At 35.3% G+C, this 21,426-nt stretch overlaps 1 protein-coding gene across 1 annotated transcript in view; it reads right to left on the reverse strand.

The window, feature by feature from the left end:
- Nucleotides 1–21,426, reverse strand: part of AEBP2 (AE binding protein 2) — a 65,967-nt gene that overhangs the window by 34,912 nt on the left and 9,629 nt on the right. Inside the window, 2 exon segments of the mRNA XM_037514265.2 lie at nucleotides 3,473–3,580; nucleotides 11,028–11,235. Coding sequence (XP_037370162.1) covers nucleotides 3,473–3,580; nucleotides 11,028–11,235 — 316 coding nt within the window.

Genomic DNA, 21,426 nt, shown 5'->3' on the forward strand with positions numbered 1-21,426 from the left:
GTGTTCAATGGACTATTGTGGAAGACTGTTGGTGCTTTGGTAATAGGAGTGGTATAATAAGTTTTATTTGTAGATCTGTTAGGGGGAAAAGGATGTCCTAAAGCTAATTCCATACAGGTTTTGTGGACTCCACCCCCCACTCCAGACCAAAGCCAAAGACACTGGGAACTCCAAATCCCATCACCACCAAAGGGAAGGTGGCTGGGACCTGAGGGTGGGGTTAAGCAGCCAGGTTGGTATAAAGCCAGACATGTGGGCTTTGGAGAGGATTCCCCCATTTTGGCTCTCTGCCAGCTCACAGAATCCGGCAGGCTCTGAGAGTGCCTTTGGGTTTCCAGGTCGGCAGATCGGGTAGGACGCATTAAAGACTTATTTCCCTGTTTTCTCCCTGAGTTGTACATTTCCTTAATTCCCTTTCCCTTGTAAATAAACCTTTTATTAACCTTTTGTGTGTGTCTGTAGTGGAGTATTAATAAGTCCCTTTTAAGCGCGGGGGGGGGTGAGGACCCACAGCCAGGCAACCCGTTTTATATAGGGGTTGCCTATAACAGATCTATAAACTTAAACCTCTGAAACACAGCTGTAAATCAAATACTTCTATATCCATTAAATTTTTTAAAAATTCATCAAGGTTATTTATTAATTGTCCCATACAAAACATGTATCTATCTATTGAGCAACCACAACAATGTTTTCAAAACTGGAATAAACCAAACTATTTTGGAAATTTTTGCAGCATATTTTAATGATGATAGAGAAAGAAAAAAACACCCTGCAAACGCCTTACAATAATCACACTGTCAGACTAGTAGTAAGAGATAATAACAATATCCCAATATATAGTATATACAGCAGAAAAGCCAGTCTGCACTGTAAGTTACTCAAGAGCGCACGTTGTTAAATACTGAATTCATACTACCACCACAATCTTCAACTGTCATTACCTGCCCATGACCACAGAAAATAATTAATCTCGTCTTTCTTCAGTTTCCTCACCTATAAAATGAAAGCAACAACAGCAACTGCCTCTAAGTATTGTACAGGAGTAACCCAGTTAAAATATGTAGCATGCAAGGCACAAAGCAGCATTAGTCAAGCATCTGTCATGATTTCTGACTCCTACTTCACACTGCTCATTACTCAAATACCAGAATAGTTTGAGTAACTTCTGCAATCAATTGCTTTTATATTTAATTTTTAGTCTAAACTGACTAGTCAGAAGTTTTATAAAATATTTTCAGTATTTTCCATATAAGCAGTTAAATGCTAGCCCTTAAATAGTCAACTTAATCGTTTGTTTCTCCTTCTGTCCTTCCTTAGTTCCTTCCTTCCTCCCTCCCTCCCTCCCTCTTTTCCTCCCTCCCTCCCTCCTTCCATCCTTCCAAAAGAACAGTTTTTTCTGTAATCAGGTTAAGTATTGATGATTGCACAATCTGTGGACATACTAAAAACTACTGAGTAGTACACATTTGATAAATTTTATGGTATGTATATTATATACATACATATCCCTGAAATAACATCCCGAAACCATAAAACAATATGCTTAGCTTTTCTGTAAGGCTCTCTTATCTTCATATACCAAAGGCAAAGATTTTTTTAAACAGACTACAAAAAGCACTAACCTTTAAAAAAAAAGAAGATAATTAATTTTAAAATTGATTTAAAACAGAAAATGGCAATTAACAAAAGCTGAAAAATTAGAATTCACTGAAATTAAAACCATTCTCCAGAATATCCCATCAGCAAGGTAAACTAAAGACAAACAGGAAGAAAGTACTTGAAATACATTTATCTGACAATGGACTCGAATTCAAAATACGCTACATATTTAAATAATAATAATGGAGAAACTATTCAAGATAATAGGCAACGGATGGAATGAACATTTCACTCAAAATAGCATATTCAAATAGTCATCATGGCTCCTCAAAATGTACTCAACATCATTTCTCACCAGGGAAATAAAAAGGAAAGCCACAATGAGATACAATCTACCAAAATGGTTGATAATTAAAAGTCTAAATAGCAAGATATACAGCATCTCAAACTCTATTACTACTAATGGAACTGTAAAACAATACAACCACCAATTTGTAGAAAAATATATAAGTTGCTAAAGCTAAATATGCCCTATTTTATCACTCACCAATTCCAGCCAAGAGAAATAAGCAGGCTTACCATCAAAGAAGATGCATAGGCCACCTTGATTAATTTACAGCCAAAGACTGGAAACAACCCAAATGCCATCAGTATGAGAATGGTTAAACTTTGGTTTATTCATTCAAAGAAATACTACACAGCACTTTCAAATAGATGAACGGTACATATAATAATATGGACTGACCTCACTGATCTTTCCTTGAAAGAAAACAGACACCAGAGGTCGGTCACACACTCAGCCAGGATGACAGAAATCACACAGTGTGGGGGGGAGGGCACAGAGTAAAGGAGAGGAAAAGACTAAAAAGGGACATTTTAGGAAATTTTGTTTTACTGAAAGTGTGTGTGTGTGTGTGTATCTTCAAATGTCTGAATATTTAAGTGTTTTTAAATAGCTTCATATACACTATTATACCTAAAATAACTCTCCCTCCCCAAAAAAAGTAATTAAAAGTGCTGCCCCAAACATCACCTCCTCTCAACTACCCAGTAGTTGGGTTTCCACTCAACTACTACTTTTCCCTGGGTAAATTAAATTGATGCCTAATTCAAGTTTCCTTAGACCTTTTAAAGGAGACATTTCACTATTACAGCACTTGAAAGATTTCATTGCTTAACCTTTTTACATCTGTATAAACTAAAAGAATGAAAGTTCCAGCACAGAAATAGGTACTTTGAGATCAATAAAAGTCTGATTTAAATGATTCCTATGACTGAGTAAACAACTTCTAAGTATTGTCCCTTAATTTTTGTCTTTTTATGACAATTTCCTTCCTCCTTTCCAATGGTAAATATCACAGATTTAACAACTATTAAACTTCCTTAAACACAATTTTTTTAAACTCTATGTCTTCATAATTACACACCAAAATAATTTGCTTAATTTTTAATGAAGATAAACAGTAAAATGGTTTTCATAGAGACTCTTCACAGACTTCCCAGAATATACTTATATGACAGTGATTTACAACTAAGCTTAGTAAAATGACCATCAAAACTAAATAAAAGGAATCAAATTCCCTAATGTTCCACAATTTCATTTTTCCAGGTAATCATCAGCGTTGTTCACTAATAAAAAAGGATAGAACAACTAACAGCAAGACAACATGTCAGAACACAAAGCATTAACAGTCAACCAATTTCAATGCCATGCATTTAAGTCTGCCTACTGTTTCTGTCCTCTCCTTCACCTTCCTTTCAAATTGGATTAAATTATCTTTAAATTTTCTGGGAAGGGTCAAAAGTATACATTAAGAAACCTGCCAAGTGAAGTTGAAGATAAAATTAAAAAGCAAACTCATACAATTACCTTAAAAGGTTTGTCTCCACTGTGTGTCAGCATGTGCCTCTGTAACCAACTCTGACTGGTTGACGGAGTGTTATATACTTTACAACCTTTCCATAAGCAAACAAATACCTGTTTAAAAAAAAAAAAAGAGTCATAATAATTTATCACTAGCGACAGTTTTCTTCCTTCTAAGATCAAATGAAAAGGCTGCAAGTCTTCAAATGACAAAAAGAGCCATTTCATGTATAAGCCAATCAAAATGCTTAATAGAGTTACACTTTCTGAACCTGCAGTATGAGTATGTGATGGAGTGTTACCTCTCCCTTCAAGGCTGCTCTGCATATGCTCAATTAGAAACTGACAACACCAATCACAAACTGCCATTCAGAAAGAAGTATACAAATTATTAGCAGCATGTCCCTAGGAACTGGACTATGAACTAATTCATTAATCACATTATGTATCATGACTACATGAGGAAACAAACATGTATTAATTATAAATACCAGGAAAACATAAAGGTATAAAGAAATAATAAATATCAAAATAGGCAAATGTGAGAAGATCACAATTTCATCTACAATGAGTGGGTAAAACAAATTTATCAAATTACCATTTTTCTAACTCTTCCTATTCTTAGATGCATACTAATATTTACTCTTCTACTGCTACTTTCCTCACTAAAAATGATTTCAGATTATCTTGACCATGAAGAAAAATATAATACAAAGTGTTAAATTACTACAGATGCAAAAGCAAACAACATGAACAACTTTATCATGATAGTAGAGCCACGCTCTTGATTCAGGCCACTGGGTATGACTGGGTTGGGAAAGCACCGAACAATCTAATCTTTATCATCTTCTGCCTAGTGAGACAATCAATTTCCTAGGCGAATAATATATTTCCTAACTTACAATTTCCTAAGTGTGTGTGTGTATATATATATATATATATATATATATAAAATACAAAGTCAAACTGAATAGTGAAAAGTGCTCCCCAATGTTAGTAAATAAAGGAAGTGTGGACCTGCTGCAGTCAGTACCTTCAGAAAAACAGTTTTATAGACTCTGTTGTTTTCTAAGGTAAAAAACAATTATAAATATAGAGCCTCACTTTATAAGACTATACAAAACAAAAATACACAAAGAACTGAAAAACCCTTCTTTAAAGTCAGTTTAAAAATCAACATTTTAAAAGATGAGGATTAAGTCTAAAATAATTTAATTGAGACTAAAAAATAAATTAAATACATGAGTTCAATTTTCACTAGAAACCAAAACTATTTTACAGATAAATCTAACAAGACAAGACTGTTACTTTTGCTTTAGAGAAAGTAACATCTATCCTGATCCTACAACAGATTTGCCAGTTTGAGTTAAGCAGATATAGAAAGCATAGCATTTCCTCTTTCATACTTAAAACTCCTAACCCTAGTACATGTCTATGAAAAGATTCCATTTCTACTAAAAGCTACTTTTTAAATGAGTAAATAAAAAGAAAATAATCACCAGCAGATAATCAGTGCTATTTATATATTTCCTATCAAAAGACTACTAGACTCAGAATGCCTTAAAATTTCAATGCAAGCAATAAACCTGAATCAGGAGTTGGTTTAAATTTTTCTCATGTCATACCACATAAATGGAAGTATTTAAACCAAGTTTTTGGAACAAAATAAACCCATTTGTGAGTTTATAAAGACTTCTGTTGATAAGACTCTTAAGTGACCTCACTATCATATTCACTACACCCACCTAAATTATCCAACTACCACATCTGACATAAACAATCTGACTTTTATTTTTTTCGTCTATGAATAAACATGAACACAGAGGCAATGACAGACCCTTTTCTTTTCTCTTACTTGTTAGTAAGTATGATCTAGTCTCTAGATAGAAAAATGTCTATTAACACTATTAGGACAATACCCTCAGGGGCAAAGAATGATACATAACCTTTAACTTAGTGAATTTTGTAAGAAATGAAATAAATGTAATGAGGCCAAAGCTAACTATGTTTAGCTGCACTTGGAGGAAATATTTGAAAAATAATTCTGGGAATGGAGAGGGAAACACTAAATTTGCACAAGGGTAGTCTTGAGATACAAAACGGGCACTAAAAATCCATACGTCAACTCATCCACAAAAACCATGCAACTGTTTAAAAACTAATTGCCTTTCCTAATCAATATCAGGAAGACCCTCTAAGTAAGAGGTAGTAGAAAATCTGACAAAGGTCTTTCTAAAAATTAACCCAGAAAACCAAACATCCAAAGAATTCAAACCAAATTTGGAAGTTATTCAAATCTCTTGTGGTTTTGTTTTTTTTTTTTTTTTAATGAATTAAGATTTAGCCATATTAAAAAGTATAGTAAGGCACAGAGGTTCATGGACCAATGTCTCTTAACAAAAGACTTATGTCATATTAGGTAATATTAGATGTAACAGAAATAAAACTAAAGTAGATGGCCTAAATTCTACCCATTTATTTCTTTTACTCTGTAGTTATGAAGATGTGAAGGAAACACATCTCTCTTCTCCCTTTCACATTAAATAGACGTACTGATCATAGATTTGCTAACAATAACAATTAAAGGCTTTATTCTCTCAGAACTAGTTAACAGAAAAACTGGGGAGCTCCCAAAATTGGAAAACACCTGGAGATTTGGGGAGTGTGACACACATGAGAGGGCACAGGAGCTCCATATGCTTTTTCCTATTCCTTGTCCTATGCATCTCTTCCATCTGCCAGTTGCTGAATAATATTCTATTATAACAAACAAAAAATCTAGATGTCCCAGCAAATACCATGATTGAAGAGCTACTGAAAGCAGGTACATCCCTGGAAATGCTCTCTGAGTATACGAAAAGGAATTCTAAGATATGCCTGACACTTCCTGGAACTTTCTATTTAAAGATCTGTGATTTAGCAGGAAGTAGTTACGGAAAGTAGGAGTACATGGAAGAGTTCAGAGAGGATTTCTATTTGCCTGTATGTCTCATTTTCCTGGCCTGGCACATGTAAATCAACTGATCATATCAGAGACATGGAGACATATTGTCTACGATGAGTAGAATGTGTGTGAAGATTTGAGTGAAGTGACTTATGTAATGTGGGCCCTCAGCAGTTTGGCCAGAAGTTGACCCATTAAAAGTGTCAACCATGGCATCAATGAGTAAAGAGAAGTTGATGAAAAACCCATAAATACAAAGAGACTAAAGGATGACACCAGGAATTATATCAATAGGAAAGTCAAAAAACTCACCAGTCTTTTGAATAGCTTTTGGTCAAGGTGATTCCTGGCTTAAAGAAATTCCAGGGATTTTATATGACAATTAAATTCCAGGATAAAGAGGCTCATTTTTCACATGAAAAATCTCTTATCATATATTCATAAAAGCATGTTAAAATTGTGGGGGAGGGGAGAGAAGCAACTGGGTGTATATTAGACACTGGTGGTCCTTTTGATTTCCATCAGATTTCACATCCAGACCTTCCAAGAAAATTAAGAACAAAACACCTCACCACCATTAAAACAGTAGTTTGAACCACCAGAGAAATTTCAAATTGTCAATGACCTAACTTAAAAGATGTAGAAGTCTAACTGAAATGTCAGTGTTCCTGGGAGGATGGCGTTTCTGTTGAGAATTCCTCTAGAAACTTTGCACAATATTGTCAGAATAGATCAGTTTAACCTTCAGGGACTCTTCCAAAATATCCAAAATGAGGAAGGCTGGTAGAAACAGGGGAACCAAGAGTAGTCTTAGTGCCCCTCACTTTGATCAATTTCCTTGAACAATGACACAGTATATTTACCTGAACGTATGCACAACCTATACTTATAACTTATGTGACAGCTAAGACAAAGATGCACTTATCTGGTCACTAACACTTCACACTTCAAGTGTGCAAATAAATCCATCAAAATTTTCTGTACGTAAACTTTAAAATCCACTGCAAAAGAATACAGTGCAACCTAACAGTCTAAGTATTCATAAGGGAAATTCCAGTTATTATTGAATTAAAATCAGCCAAATAAATTCTAAACACAGAGCTGATAAGCAGTGTAATTTCTTTTGCTAAGGAATTAATTCCTTTTGCAGTAAAATTATACAAAAAAATTTTGTATAAAGCAATAGAAATACCATCTACAGTCAGGAAGAGGCTGAATGAGTGATTACAGTTCCTTCAGACTAATATTTCTCAGGAAAAAACAGCTCCTTTATTTCCAAAGCGGGAAAGTACAGAAGAGAAGCAGAACATTTTTATATCTAATAATTTTATATCAAATCCATTTGCTCTCTCAAGATCTGTCTAAAAATGACAGCTATAATTTTATGTCCTACTATTTTTAACCACCATTAAATGTAGTAGTATTGCCAAACTCCTCTATTAAGAGATATTTAATAAAACAGATAACACACTACACTCAAACTACAAGAATAAGATATTTACTGGAAAAGATATGACCAATTTTGTGTTGTTATATTCGGGAGACACCAGTTAGCTATCAAAACCCAAGAATGACCCCCTCACATTAATTCTACTTTCTAACAGCACTTAATTAACCCTGAGTGTACAAATGTTACTTATATGACATATAAAGGTAAAACACCTGCCTCATTCAAGTCTCTGAATAACATCCAACCATGCACCCAAAATCTCCCTCTGGCTTACTCCTCTCAAACATAACAAACATATATAAACTTAAGAAAATGACATGTAAAATAACCCCTGCATTAAGAAACATGAACAGATTTCTTTCTGAGAACTGTTTTTAAAGTGAAAAATAATTACAACAGGAGAAAAAATAAGAACAATAATGGATGTACTAAACCACTGAATCCTACAAGATGAAGTTCCCTACCTACCAAGAATGAAGTATGAAGAGGACACTGGAATTTGAAAATGGAGCGATAAAATAGTCAGTTTAGTCTATAAAATCCAGGCATGTCTAGATGTACTCAAGAACACAATTCTAGTATAGTCCACAAAAAGATTAAACCTGTTTGCTCGTAGCCTTTAAATAGGAGAAAGCACCCTCACAATTATTTTAAAAAGTTTTTAAATGGTCATTAATATTTACTGTAATTTTGATATGTGAAAAAAGAACAGGGAAAATCTAAACTCCAACTGATTCAGCCTCTAAATATAATGAAAAGACCACATAACATAATTGGGGGAGGGTGTTTTTAAGGTGTTATATGGTAGTGGTTTTGTTTTTCCCGTGGTGAAGATTAGCGTGGGATGAGAAAAAGAACAGGAAGTTACATCTTGCTAACATACTCCTCCAGTAAAATTGTCATCTTCAATTACTAGAAGCACAGTCTTCAAAGCTACCAATTTTTTCTCACTTTTCTGTTCCAGTGACAGTCTAATGCTTTAGTTAGAAAAAGTTTAAAAACCTGAAAAAGTCATCCAAATCAAATGTTTCTCATTTACACAAGGTATCAACAGTTTACTGAGTTTATTCAGTATACAGTTTACTGAGAAAGAATGTAGACCAGAGGTGAGCCAGGACTGGCAGAAGGAACAGAGACAGTTACTGTTTAATGGGTACAGAAATGGGTACAGAATTCAGTTTGAGTGGATGAAAAACTTCTGGAGATAGATGTGTTGATGGCAGCACAACACTGTGAATGTCTTAACGCCCCTGACCTGAACACTGAGAAATGTTTATTAAATGATCTAAGATGCTCCCTTCAAAGAGGATATTTAAAAAGAAATAACCTACCCAACATCTACATTATTTTAAAACACAAACCAGATCATTATTTCCTGTCTTATATACTGTGTTTTACACAGTAGTATCTAGTTTTCAAGTCCTCATCATATTTATCATTCAAAAAACTTAGTCTCATACTTTATCACCTACTAGTTCTGATCATATCTTATCATTCAGAAAGTTTAGTCACCAATGACTGGGATGCAGAAATAAAAAAGATGTATTTTGTACAATTCCTTGATCCTTTACATTGTACGTTAACTACTAGTGTCCTTCAAAGATCAGGGCTCCTTTTTGGAGTCAAAATACCACTATCTTTAAAATTACCCAGAAAATCTTATTTGTAATACGAGAAAAGAAATGACTTGGAGGGGTTCATTTCAACAAGTTTATACATATTACAGAACTACCAAGATTACATGCAAGCTCTAGAACATAAGGTACATGTAGTTGCAGTAATGATACATTCAATCTGCAACTGCACTTTTCCTGTAAATCTGAAAAGGGCTGAAAACAGTCTCATATAAGGCTATGTGTTAACTCTGCTTGCAGGATTCATGACTTATAATATTCTCCCCTTCCTTCTGAAAGGAGTTTAGCAATCTACATAGCTTCTGATCCTCTATGAAATTAAGTGATAAAAAACCATCACACACCATGGTTCAAAAGACAACTTCAGCAATATATGCCAGAAGACATCAAGCACTGGGCTCACAAAAGATAACTCTTGTCATGACCAGGAAACCAATTTGTTAAAGTAGATCACGCCAAAAATGAGTTGGGTTATGCAGTGACAATACCATAAGACAGGCACAATCAATATACTACCTGATTTCTACCAAAATCCAATATATAGTTAATATAAAAATAAAACATGCTTATCAGGTTTGAATAATCAAAAGATTGCTGACACATTGTAACACTGTGACAACAACAAATGTTTCTTAAAGAAATTTTAAATGGTTAAAATGTTAGGGGTACTTATATATGCTTGCATTTTTTTTTTTTTAAATAATCACTAATATAAATAGCAATACAATCTTGAAAACCATTACCTACTCACTTAAATTATGACTTTAACCATTCTATAGCATGTCACTACTGGTGACATGCTATAGAAAATGTGTGGACCAATCAAAATTATTTGTACTTACAATATAACATTAATTTCTAGAAAATATACTAAGTCTAGCAACTACTCAAGACAAACTTATGGTTTAAAGAAATTACAAATATTATAAATAATATCTTAGTCCATTACACCACGATTTGCCTAACTTGCTTGGCTCTTTTATTCACTATCCCAACAAATTTTATGAAATAGCACAATTAAATATATTCCTGAAAGTGTACAGGTTAATACTGACTAATCAGAAGTTTTTAGCTAAACCAAAACCTGAAAAAGATAATCAAGTCTCACAAATAAAGGAATTTCATATACTAGTCTTGCTACCACTAGTCTCTCCAATTAATATTAACATCAGAGATAATTTAGGACCACTCTAACAAGAAAAATCCTAAACAGTGCCAATTCCTAATGTCCTTATCTTAAAACATTAGCACCTAGGAATACATATTTGTCTGTAATAATCCCACTATACTTTAGAAAGTCTAATTAATTAAAAGCAATATACCTAATAACAAATTAAAATTAAACACATAATATGATCTATTTGATTTGACTCCATGCAGTATGTTGGAAGTAAATCAAAGAAAAAAAATTGAAAATCTAAAGCCTGTGTAAACATAATCCCAAATTTCTTTCAGAATAAAAGCCTAGCTAGCAATTATAAATTAATAAAACTAATGAAAGAGGGAGTGAAAAAAAGAAATGATAAAACCAACCCCTCCTCGCTGACCATCTACATGTATGGAACGGATGTGATCTGCCAGATCTGGACTAGAGTTGAAGCAAGCCTGGCACTGGTCCCAACAACAATTATAGGCAATATTTTTGCTTGAAGAAGTAGTGCTTCCTTGTCCATTCATCATTGCTGGAGTTGAACGCCCACTGGAAATTGTGCTGTCTACATCCATTATAGTACTGCTTATGCTACAAAAGAAGAAAAAAGGCTGTGTTATTCCTAGAATTCACTAAATGAATATGATCTTATAAATATTTAATTAAGATTACCACTTGACATTCTGCTCCAAACAAAACATACTAACCACATTCTCCCTTAAAAATAAAACTTTGAGGGCCTCCCCAGTGGCACAGCGGATGAGCGCTGGTTTGAGAAGCTGCCCGAGGCCTCCGCGGCACTGGTTCGATCCCCAGCTATTCCCCGGCCACCGGAGGAGGGTCCCGCATGGCGCACAGACCTCTCCTGCGCCTGCTGCTCCCCTCAGCAGTGTACTTCGGTCCTTCTGCCTGCTCTGCTCCCCGCTCTGGCTCTGGTGAATTCTCTCACCCTCCCGCGCTTCTGACTGTACCCAGTGCAAGTATAAACAAACACATAAGTGTTTTTTTTTAAATAATAAATAAATAAAACTTTGAAATTATTTAGTTGGCAATAAAGTACAAATCAAGGCCAAAAACACTGGTACGTCAAAACTAGATACGGGATAATTTAAGCAACTCTTGGCAGACGTGAATTCCCCAATTCTATATATAAACTAAACCCTACTGGAAAACACACACACACACACACACACACACACACTTCATCCCTACCATAATTACACACACACACACACACACACACACACACTATCCCTACCATAATTCCAAAAATCAAGACAAAGTAAAATTATCCCATCCAGCTGTAAATAACTCAGTATCAAGAGATTATCTTTACAGTTCTGCAAATCATTTGACGACATGAAGTCTCTTTTTTCTATTCACTAACCTGAGATACAACTGCTGCCACAGTCTACCTCTTTCCATCTTAAAGAGGCTGGGAAATTTTGCTCTCTTTCCCTTTCTAAATAAAAAAGTAAACATGGAAAAAGCAGTAAAGGTTCCCTGATTTTACCAAAACCCAAATGTCTTTTCCAAGCCTTCAATTTTTTTGACTAATCTCTACCCACCAAAACAAGACTGAAAATAACACTCTACTACCTTTTATTTACTAAACAAGGTATTACATATTAGTAACTTTTATTTACTAAAAACTATATTAGTAACACAAGTAACAAAACTGTGAGTATTCAAAATTTCACATCTTAATAAATGAACACTTTGCCCTCATTTTAAAAGCAACTCACTTTACTTTTTGTCAGTATCTACCCAGTAGAAAAAAATACATCGAAGTAGCTTCAATCCTCACAGAAAGGTTAACAGTGACAGTTTTCAGGGTAAACACTGTCAAAAGCTGTTATCTGCTTGCTACTTAAGTACTGGTAAACTAAAAATTTTAACTTATAAAGGGTATGCTTCTCTACAAACCTCCCCTGCAAAATTTTATTATGGAAAATGTCAAAGACAGAAAAAAAGTATATGTAAATCAGAACTCAACATTACTGTTTTGTCCTATTTGTTACATACAATCTGTCTTTCTGAACCAGCTACAAACTACAAACATGATACTTAAGCGATTAGTTCAGTACATGCCTTCTAAAAATAAAAATAAGCACCACAATCCTATGCGTTCATAATGATTTGTGCCTAACATCAAATGCACCCAATGAAAAAAGCTAGGAGAAGGTTTTACAGGATGCTTCAGACATCCTGTAAAAGGAAATCTGAAATTTCAGATTTCCCTTTACGCATAGTCAATAGTGGAGGTCATAAGGCAACATATACAGCATGTCAAACTAGAGTGCTATACATCTGAAATCCATATAATGTTAAAACCAATACAAACTCTTTAAAAAGGATATTCGAGTATTTGCATTCATCTGACTAAATATTTACCAGTCATTGTAGGATTTAACTTTCAACTGTAAAACTCATTTTTAAAGTTTGTAATCTCTAGAATACTTTCACATATGCATCAGCTCTTCTGTTCATATATTGTTTGATTTTGCAGGAATAAACTGCAGGTATGGTGGTAAATAAATAAAATACAATTTTTTATTTAAGTCCTAGAAATAGCAAGTTTCACGAGGCCCTAAGCCACAAAATGGTTATGTTTTCCTTTTAACTATAAAGCTTTCATATATTATACTAACTCCAAAAGCAAATAAAACAGTAACCGTTTTAAGTGAGCAACCATACCAATCACACTCAATTTATAAACAATCTCAGGAAAAGAGTTAAACCTCAATGACCTATTATGGCACAATCTCCAAGGTGTACTTAAATTCAAAAACCACAAAGTGCTGGGTATTAATGTTCCAACTTACATAGCTAAGTGGGCTAAGGAAATCTACAGATATACAGCTACTCTCTAAAAGCAAAAAACATCCTTTGAAGAAAAACACAAAATACCACAGATGCTACTTGCAAGGGGGGAAGGGGAAAGGGTGGGCAGAGAAACTTTCACAGTATTAACCCTTTTCTGTCACTTAACTACATAGCTGTAGTGCTTTTACTAAAAAGTTCAAAACTAGTTGAAAATGCAATCAAGTAAGTTTTCTCAAAGTAAAGCAAAATCAAGAGACTCATACACAAAGTGACAGAATCAACTAGTTATACAATCTTATCTATACAGTGCTTAGCATTCTTTTGCTTATTACCTTTACTACAGAAAGGGAAACTTACATGTTCAAATTATAAACACTGTACACTGTTTAATCAGCCCACCTACATGTAGTATCATTCACTGAAAAAAAAATAGTACTTCATATGAACACAGATGTAAAAGAACAGCATAACACATGCAATAAACTGCACATGCAATGGCAGAGGAGGTGAAAGTTAAGTCCCATGCTCTAGAAGATTCAAGAGACACCACCCACATGCACAGCATCACCACAGAACCTCCCAGTCTAGCAGGGCCAGTTCAAGAACGGCTTCATAGCCTCTCCATGTTCCAACATCTAGGATGTAGCCAGTCCTAAACCCTCAGGCTCCTTTTTGGCCCCAGAATAATGCTGTAATCACTGGTTCTCTCCAAGTCTTAAGACTAATAAATACCTGGTGCAGAGAAAACGAGGCATAGTTAGAGGTAATTTCTGAATGATAGACCCCGAGCTACACACAATTTTCAAGGAAAGCAGAGTCCTTCTTCCTATAACAGTAAGGTAATAAGAGGACCAGAACTGAATGATGATCTTTTATTGCTAGGATCATACATATATTAAAATGTTTCACTCACTTAATTCCCTCTCCAATGAGCAAGTAGTGAGTCTATAAAATGCACACAAAAGCAACCAGTATTAGGAAGAAAAACATAGATGCAAAATGCACTCATACTTTTCAGAGTTTCAATAATCTAAAGCAATACTTCTCAAATGAGTATGTGTATGAATCACCTAAGAACTTACTGATTGTAGGTTCTGATTCAGTAGGTTTGGGGTAGGACATGGATACTATATTTTTAATAAGCGCCTACTCGTTGATCATGCTGCTATAATATTTTAAGTAGCAATACTCTTAAAGATCTCTATTATTACAAAACTGAAACTGACCAAACTATATAAGAAACTCTCTCAAACTGTAGAATGATAACACGTGTGCACACAGTCATGATAAAAGAACACCCCTAAGTCTCCAACAAACATTGCCAGGAATTGCAATACAGTAGTAAGGGACATATATGTGATTATTTTCAGCTTAATATTCCCTTTTTCCTCTTTTCCATGGTTTTTGTTAGGAAATTACCTGCCAGACCAGAGTTTTTCACCACAACATAGTTAACTATGCAGATATTATGAAGATCAATTCCTTCTGGGACCTTACTCATAGATCCCAAAACACCCCCTTCTTTGAGAACTCAAAATGCTTCCTAGCAAAACACATTGTTTAGTGGGCATGACAATGGCTGACTGGGTTGTCAACAATAAGAAAGTTAAAGATCAGCTTGCTAAATAACAAGATACAGGAATAGAGGAAAGCAATACATGGATGCTAGGTTATCATGACCAAGGACAAGATCATGGTCTTAACATCACAAAGTAAGAAAATAAGAAAAGTTCACTGACATGGTATGGTTTCAGGTTCCACACTGCAAATAATCTCTAAAACACCATCATCTATCAAGTTTTGGTACATTATCAAATAGCCACACAACTGTCTAAAAAAGCTATTAAAATACTCCTTCCTTTTCCAACTAAGTAACTGTATGAAGCCAATTTTCTTCACATAGTTCAAACAAAGCAATTCAGTGCAAAAGATTACATGTATGCAGAGGCAGAAATGAGAACGTAGCTATTAGGTTAGACATTAAAGACATTAAATGTAAAACAGCAAACATGGGCCTCCCCGGTGGCTCAGCGGTTGAGCGCTGGATTGCGAAGCCGTCCGCAGCCTCTGCAGCGCCGGTTCGATCCCCCGGCCCCCAGGGCGAGGGTCCCACATGGCACGCAGACCTCTCCTGCAGCCCGCTGGTCCCCTCAGCAGTGTACTTCGTCGGTCTGCCTGTTCTGCTCCCCGCTCTGGCTCTGGTGAATTCTCTCACCCTCCCGCGCTTCTGACTGTACCCACTGCTTGTATAAATAAATAAATAAATCTTTAAAATAAATAAATTAAAAAATAAAACAGCACACATTTTTTTTCACACTTTTAAAAAAAGATTTAATTTATTTTTTCATACAAGAACTGGGGTGTAGGCCAGAGGTGCAGGGGTGAAAGGATACACCACAGACAGAATGGGGAGCAGAACAGACAGATCTACTGAGATACACTGCTAAGGGGAGGTAAGACAGGAGAGGTCTGCTGTGTCATATATAGGTTAGCTCCCTGGCCAGGACTGAACTCAGGCTGCTGTAGTGACAGTGCTGAGACAGACTTAACTCCTACACTACCAGGGAGACACACTTCTATTTTCTAACTAGAAAAGTTATTTTCCATTAAAAAAACAAAATTTTCATTCTGAGATTAACAGCTAAATTTGAAGTTCAGTCTTATCTGCAGTCTTATCTATAAGGAAATTCTGTAGATTTTCTTGGTAACTCTGGGTACTTCTCTTCTTCCCCCTACTCTTAAATGATTTCTCAGTTACTGAAATGTCTAATTTTAAAGAGGCGGTTGAGGGCAGGGACCTAAAGGGGCTATATTATTTGAAATCAAGAATAATTTGCTCTTGATAGTAAAAAAAAAAAAATTAAATGAAGATTTCCCTATAAATGTCACCAATAAGGAAGGCTGTAGCTCTACAGTGTTTCCCCAATCCAAATTTAAGGCGCCACATAAAACTGGATCTGCAAATCACACACCTCATGTCCTAACCAGCTAATTAATTACTTGCCTTCCAAAAACACGGTTACTTTCGTATGCTCTGCTCTCCTCTCCTAGGGGACGATAGCCAGGTGTATGGTAACAAATTAAAAGGCCGATGTGAAATTTACAAATAAAAAAACTGTACTGTTTAATTTTGAGATTCTGATCACTTTTGCATTTGTGATATGAAATAAAGAAATAAAAATCATTAAGAATTGGCACCTTTCAAACAAAATTTCAAACTGATCCCCTTTCACAGATCTGATGAGAAAAACTAAGGTGCAGTGACTTCAAGATAAGTTGTTCCCATCTGCAAGTCAAATTTCTAAGACAAAGCATCAAAACAGAATACGGAAATAAACTGGGATGCTAAACAAGCTTGTATAATCGACAAACCCCACTTCAAACTTAAATTCATATAAAAAGCCTTACTGTTCTAACTTTACAGATTAATGTTAAAACTTTTGAACTTACAAAAAATATTTTAATGTGTTCATGCACTGGAATTACATATAAAAATTCACTTGTGAAAATGATTTCACCCACTACTCAAAGTCTGTAAATTGTTTTTAGAATATATTCTAGGCCCAGGTAGCTAACCCACTTGGCGCAGTAGACCTCTCCTGTCTTGCCTGCTACTTCCCTTAGCAGTGTATGTCAGTATGTCTGCCTGTTCTGCTCCCCACTCTCACCCCAGGCACCTCTGGCCTATACCCGAGTTCTTGCATACGTAAATAAATAAAAATAAAATCTTAAAAAAAAAGAAAAAGTGGAACAAGATAAAACAAAGAAAACAGAATGAGGTATAAGGAGACAAAAACCTTTCTGTGTAAGTAAAGAAGATTACAAAGGGTCAGAGTAAGCATTATAAACTTAACTTTGTAACTGATTAATACACTTTGAATAGAAATAAGTATATGTAGCTTTCAAAGTATTTACCAGATTGTAGATAAACATTATAATCATACACAGGGATTTCCAATCTAATCCTACAACAAGGAAAACTATTATTAGGCTAATAGGTGATGTGCCTTCCATCCATAATCAAATTGCCACTCATTACTAAAAAAGACTGTTTCTCCCTATCTGCTCAAAATTATTAGAGTACGATTTAAAAGTGCTAAGCTTTTACTCAAGAAGATCCTTATTTTTGGCATGTCTGACACTGTACAACTTTAAGAGTGAAACTCAAAAGAAAAAGAAATCTTAAGTCTCTACTTGAGCTAGCATACCATTTTTCACCTCCATTTGTTGGAATGGACAATAATTATGTGCCCAGCTCCTTATTCCAGGAATTGTCAAATGAATTAAAAGTTAAAGCTGAATCAGTTAAAAGAAATAGGTACTTCAAGAGAAATGGTGAACAGTGTACCTGTCAGTTTATAACCTTCTCTCAATGAAAGGAATTATGTAATTTACTTCTAAGTTTTATATCAAAAATAGAGCACTCTGTTAAACCTGACTTTCCATGTTTTATTCCTAACAACTAACACTATTTGCGACACATCCTGCATTGTTATGTGCTTTTATCATAGTGTCTTTTCCAAAGACATCAATCCACACCACCTACTTTTCTGACAATGTGGCATCAGGAGGTCTGCATTACCACCCTTGGATCTGCCTAGTCCTGAAACTACTGCAGAATTGACACTTTTGGACTTCTACGGCTAGATCATAAAAAATACATTTTTTTTTTTTTTTTTTCAGTCTGGCTCCTCAGAACACACAGCTTGGGAGCCAGGAGCCACCATGTGAAGAAATCTGGCTCTCCTAAAGCCTTCATGCTGAAAAACCTTTGAAGAAAGTACAAACAGTTAAAGAGAGATGCGGGGAGCCCCCAGCTGGTTCCAGTGCCCAGATGTTAGTCTTCTCAGCCCAAGTACCAGATGAGACAGATGCAGGAGTGAATCTGGAGCTTTCTGGAGATGGCCCTCACCAACTGCCTTTATGCGGCTCCAAGCTGACACCAAGTGGAGCAAGAATGATCTAATCCTGCCCAGTGCTGCTCAGTTCATATATTTGTAAGCAAAATAATTGTTTTAAACCACTATATACAGGAGTTGTTTGTCATGCAGCCAGAGTAACTGAAACAAATCTGATTATGTATTAACTTCTAATACTTACAACAATCCTACAAAACCCTATGAGGAAAATACTATCAGTATCCTCATCTTACAGGTTTGAGACTGAGACAAAAATTAACTGAATTGCCCAAAGTCACACAAGTGCACAACAGTAATGCCAAGCAACTTTACTGCCACATTTATACAAAGAAGATACCTGAAAAAAAAAAAAAAAATGATTTAACAAATACTGAAATACATCAAAATATCTAACACAAATTATATCTAGTTGTTTCTTTACTTTTCTATATCTACAGTGCACACACAAACAGGAGATTTAGAATTTATATATGATTTGACTCATTAGGCAAACAGGTTTACTAACAAGATAAATATTTAGTTCCAACAAATCAGTAAGCTTCACTTTAAAAAAAAAAAAAAAGAACAAGTTTAAGGACAACCATAGAAAGCAACACTACCATCAATCAGGCAGGACTTGTCCCAAATTTGTAACTTAGGCCACTGAAACAAATAGGAACCTAAAAATATGAATATAAAATCCAACTCCAAATAGTCATTCCTGAGACAAAGGACAAAAACTAAAAATTTTATTTAGCAAGAACAAATAATGAAGATTAAATTAGATTTCTGTAAGAAATCATTAGATTTCTGAAAGACCACCTAGTTTGCCTTCCAAACTGCTGTGGTTCTATAAGCTTTTAGATCATTAACTCAGAAACTGGGGGGCTGCGGAGTAAAGACAACTGCCTGTTCTATTACATATGGTATGTTCAAGTCAATTTTCCCTAAGGTCTTCCTACTCAGGTAAGATAGAAGGAATCAGAATGATGTGTATGTACTATGCACCAACTAGAAACCTCTCATTTAGGATAAACTCCTAAACCTAGTAAGTGCCTTGCATACAGTAAATGCTCCCATAGTTTTTAAGTGACAGATTTAAGTAGAATTTTTAAGGCAAGTAAAATATATGGTTTTGTCACACTGAGATAATCATAAAAATTGGAGGCACACTAAAAATCATTAGCCAAAACCAAGATATTATTATTACTATTATTACTGTAATTACAAGCTATTATCACTATAATTTAAAAAGCTAAAATGGATTTTTCTAATCAAGAAAAAGACTACTCTCTATCCCCACAATTATTTCTCTGAATAAAGACAAAAGACTTTTTCCCCAAGACCCAGCAGCATTCACTAAATTGGCCAAAAGGGACTTTACGCAACAATGATGAAATATAGCCTATGGAAAACAAGCAGACTGTGTTCTTATTCTTCTACCACCACTAAGCCCTGCATACATTATATTAAATTTGTTTCTCATCTCTACTCTATTGCCCATTAAGATTGTTCCACCCACATTTTTCATCCAGATTAAGAGATCAGCAAGCAATTATCTTCAAAAAGACTGTAATATTAGAAGCATCCTACTTCATTACAATTAGACTATCTATAAAGAGTTTACCTTTTACCCTCGTAAAAACTTTCAGGAAAATTTCTTTAGGCAAAAGCGGCATTAAAAAAATAAAATCTATGAAGGTCAACATCAATTTATACAGAAGCAGTCTCATTCATTTCAGATGTTTTTTTAGTATTAAATCATAAAAATTATCAGATGATTTTAGCACATACAGTTTTTGCAAGAAAGACACTAGTGCTCAACCTCAAAAGACATGTTTGCATAATTGCCTATGTGAATTTAAAGGACTAAAAAGTCTATGGAGTCAGCCAAAGAAGTGTACTAACAAAAATTTTGTAATTTAGAAATAAACCAGTAAATATATTTACTGAGAAATACCTCCTAAAATCCCTGTGCTTTCTCATAACTGGTAACACACTTCATTTTTTTTGGAATTCAGAATATAACTGAAAGTCAGAAAGTCAGGGACTTGGACTCTGAAAAAGTAAAACTAAGCTATGTTAATAAAAACTCTCCATTCCCTTAAAGTATAAATAGGTGCAACACTTAAAAATCAACTTTTATATTTCATAATCTTATGAGGGTTCTAAGCTAAACAGTCTATATTATAAATACTAAAAATGAAATAAAGCCCAGAAATGTAAATGAACTAGCAAGCAAGTTATTCTCCACAAAAAGGGGTTGAAAATTAAAACAGCCCCTTATACTATTTTAATTAAACTTCCCTGGCCAGGGTAATTACAACAGTCATATAGGCAGAGTAGCAGCCAAGATCACATCAAGAGCCAGAAGGTCATCTTCAAGGAGCTGTCACTATGGACAAGTTAAAAATCTCTGCCTGCTTCCTCACCCTACTTGGATTGTTTGTGAGGATGCAATGAACTGAACTTCCAATCAATCCTTTCACTAAGTTCAATTCTCAGATTCTTATGCAAACGGGGGAGGGGGGGGGTTGCCCTAAGATAAAATGACATTATTTTGTAGAACTCCAAGTAGGTTAGGGAAGCCTGCTTTTCTAAATCAAATGACCATAACTTTTCTCAAGCACCGTTTCCACATTTGCTATTAAAAAACACTGGGAGAAGATGCAAGGCACAGAATGGTTTTCTTTGGTTTCATGCAGCCACACTGGTGAGAAAGAAGTACTTCCTCATTCAGCTGAATTCGACCAATCACAGAGTGAATGAATATAAGCAGTATAAAGTAGACTAGGTAAGGGCCTCCCCGGTGGCGCAGCGGTTGAGCGCTGGGTTGCGAAGCTGCCGGCGACCTCTGCGGCGCAGCAGTTCGATCCCCAGCTGCTCCCCGGCCACCGGAGGAGGGTCCCACATGGCGTGCAGACCTCTCCTGCCGCCCGCTGCTCCCCTCAGCCGTGTACTTCGGTCCTTCTGCCTGCTCTGCTCCCCGCTCTGGCTCTGGTGAATTCTCTCGCCCTCCCGCGCTTCTGACTGTACCCAGTGCATGTATAAACAAAAC

The sequence above is a fragment of the Talpa occidentalis genome, unplaced genomic scaffold (assembly GCF_014898055.3).
Source record: "Talpa occidentalis isolate TD23 unplaced genomic scaffold, MPIMG_talOcc4v2.1 talOcc4.16, whole genome shotgun sequence".
Classification (NCBI taxonomy): domain Eukaryota; kingdom Metazoa; phylum Chordata; class Mammalia; order Eulipotyphla; family Talpidae; genus Talpa; species Talpa occidentalis.